The 765-nt window shown below is 55.9% G+C and overlaps 1 protein-coding gene across 1 annotated transcript in view; it reads right to left on the bottom strand.

Annotated features, from left to right (window-relative positions):
* LOC103605135 overlaps nucleotides 1-765 on the bottom strand; it is a 37,937-nt gene that overhangs the window by 670 nt on the left and 36,502 nt on the right. The window contains exon 6 of the mRNA XM_008589721.1: nucleotides 436-554. Within this exon, the coding sequence (XP_008587943.1) occupies nucleotides 436-554 (119 nt within the window). The remainder of the gene's footprint in view (nucleotides 1-435; nucleotides 555-765) is intronic.

Raw genomic sequence — 765 nt, forward strand, 5'->3', positions numbered from 1 at the left:
CTGCCCCACGCTCCCCACGCCTCACCTCATTTCATCCTCACGCACCAGCCTGCAGGAGGCTGGACTCTGGGCTCCACCTTGGTGCTCTTTGGGCCTGGCATGTTCTACGAACTCGGTAACCATTAGCTGCTATCACTACGGCTCCCTCCTTAGAGAGATGAGGAAACTGAGGCTCAGGGAGGGACATCACAGCCATCAGGAGTGGAAGGCGGAGTCCAGGGCTTCATCACTCCTGCTGCCCACCAGGACGGCTGGGGACCAGGGCAGCCAGGGCCCAGTCAGCACAGAGCTGTGGATTCACTGTTTTCTCAGGCGAAGGTGTGGGTGGGTTACAGCACCCATGGCCAGGGAGTGTGAACCACAGCCACGAGGGGCACGGAAAACAGTATGGTGGTTCCTTAAAAAAAAATAAAACAGGACTGCCGTATGACCCACTTCTGGGTATATACATCCACAAGAACTGGAAGCGGGGACTCTAGCAGATACTCGCACCCGCGCGTTCTCAGCAGCACGATGCACAACAGCCGAGAGGCAGGGGCAGCCAAGGTGTCCACCTATAGAGGACAGGTAAGTGACATGTGGCGTGAACGCGCAGTGCACTATCACTCAGCCTTAAAAAGGAAGGAAATTCTGACACCTGCTACCACGGGGGTGAACCTGGAGGACAGGATGACGAGTAAAATAAGCCAGACACAAAAGGACACATAATGTGTGATTGCACTAGGTCCCTAGAGGAGTCACACTCATGGGGACGGGCAGGAGGAG

The sequence above is a fragment of the Galeopterus variegatus genome, unplaced genomic scaffold (assembly GCF_000696425.1).
Source record: "Galeopterus variegatus unplaced genomic scaffold, G_variegatus-3.0.2 Scaffold5609, whole genome shotgun sequence".
In the NCBI taxonomy this organism is placed as follows: domain Eukaryota; kingdom Metazoa; phylum Chordata; class Mammalia; order Dermoptera; family Cynocephalidae; genus Galeopterus; species Galeopterus variegatus.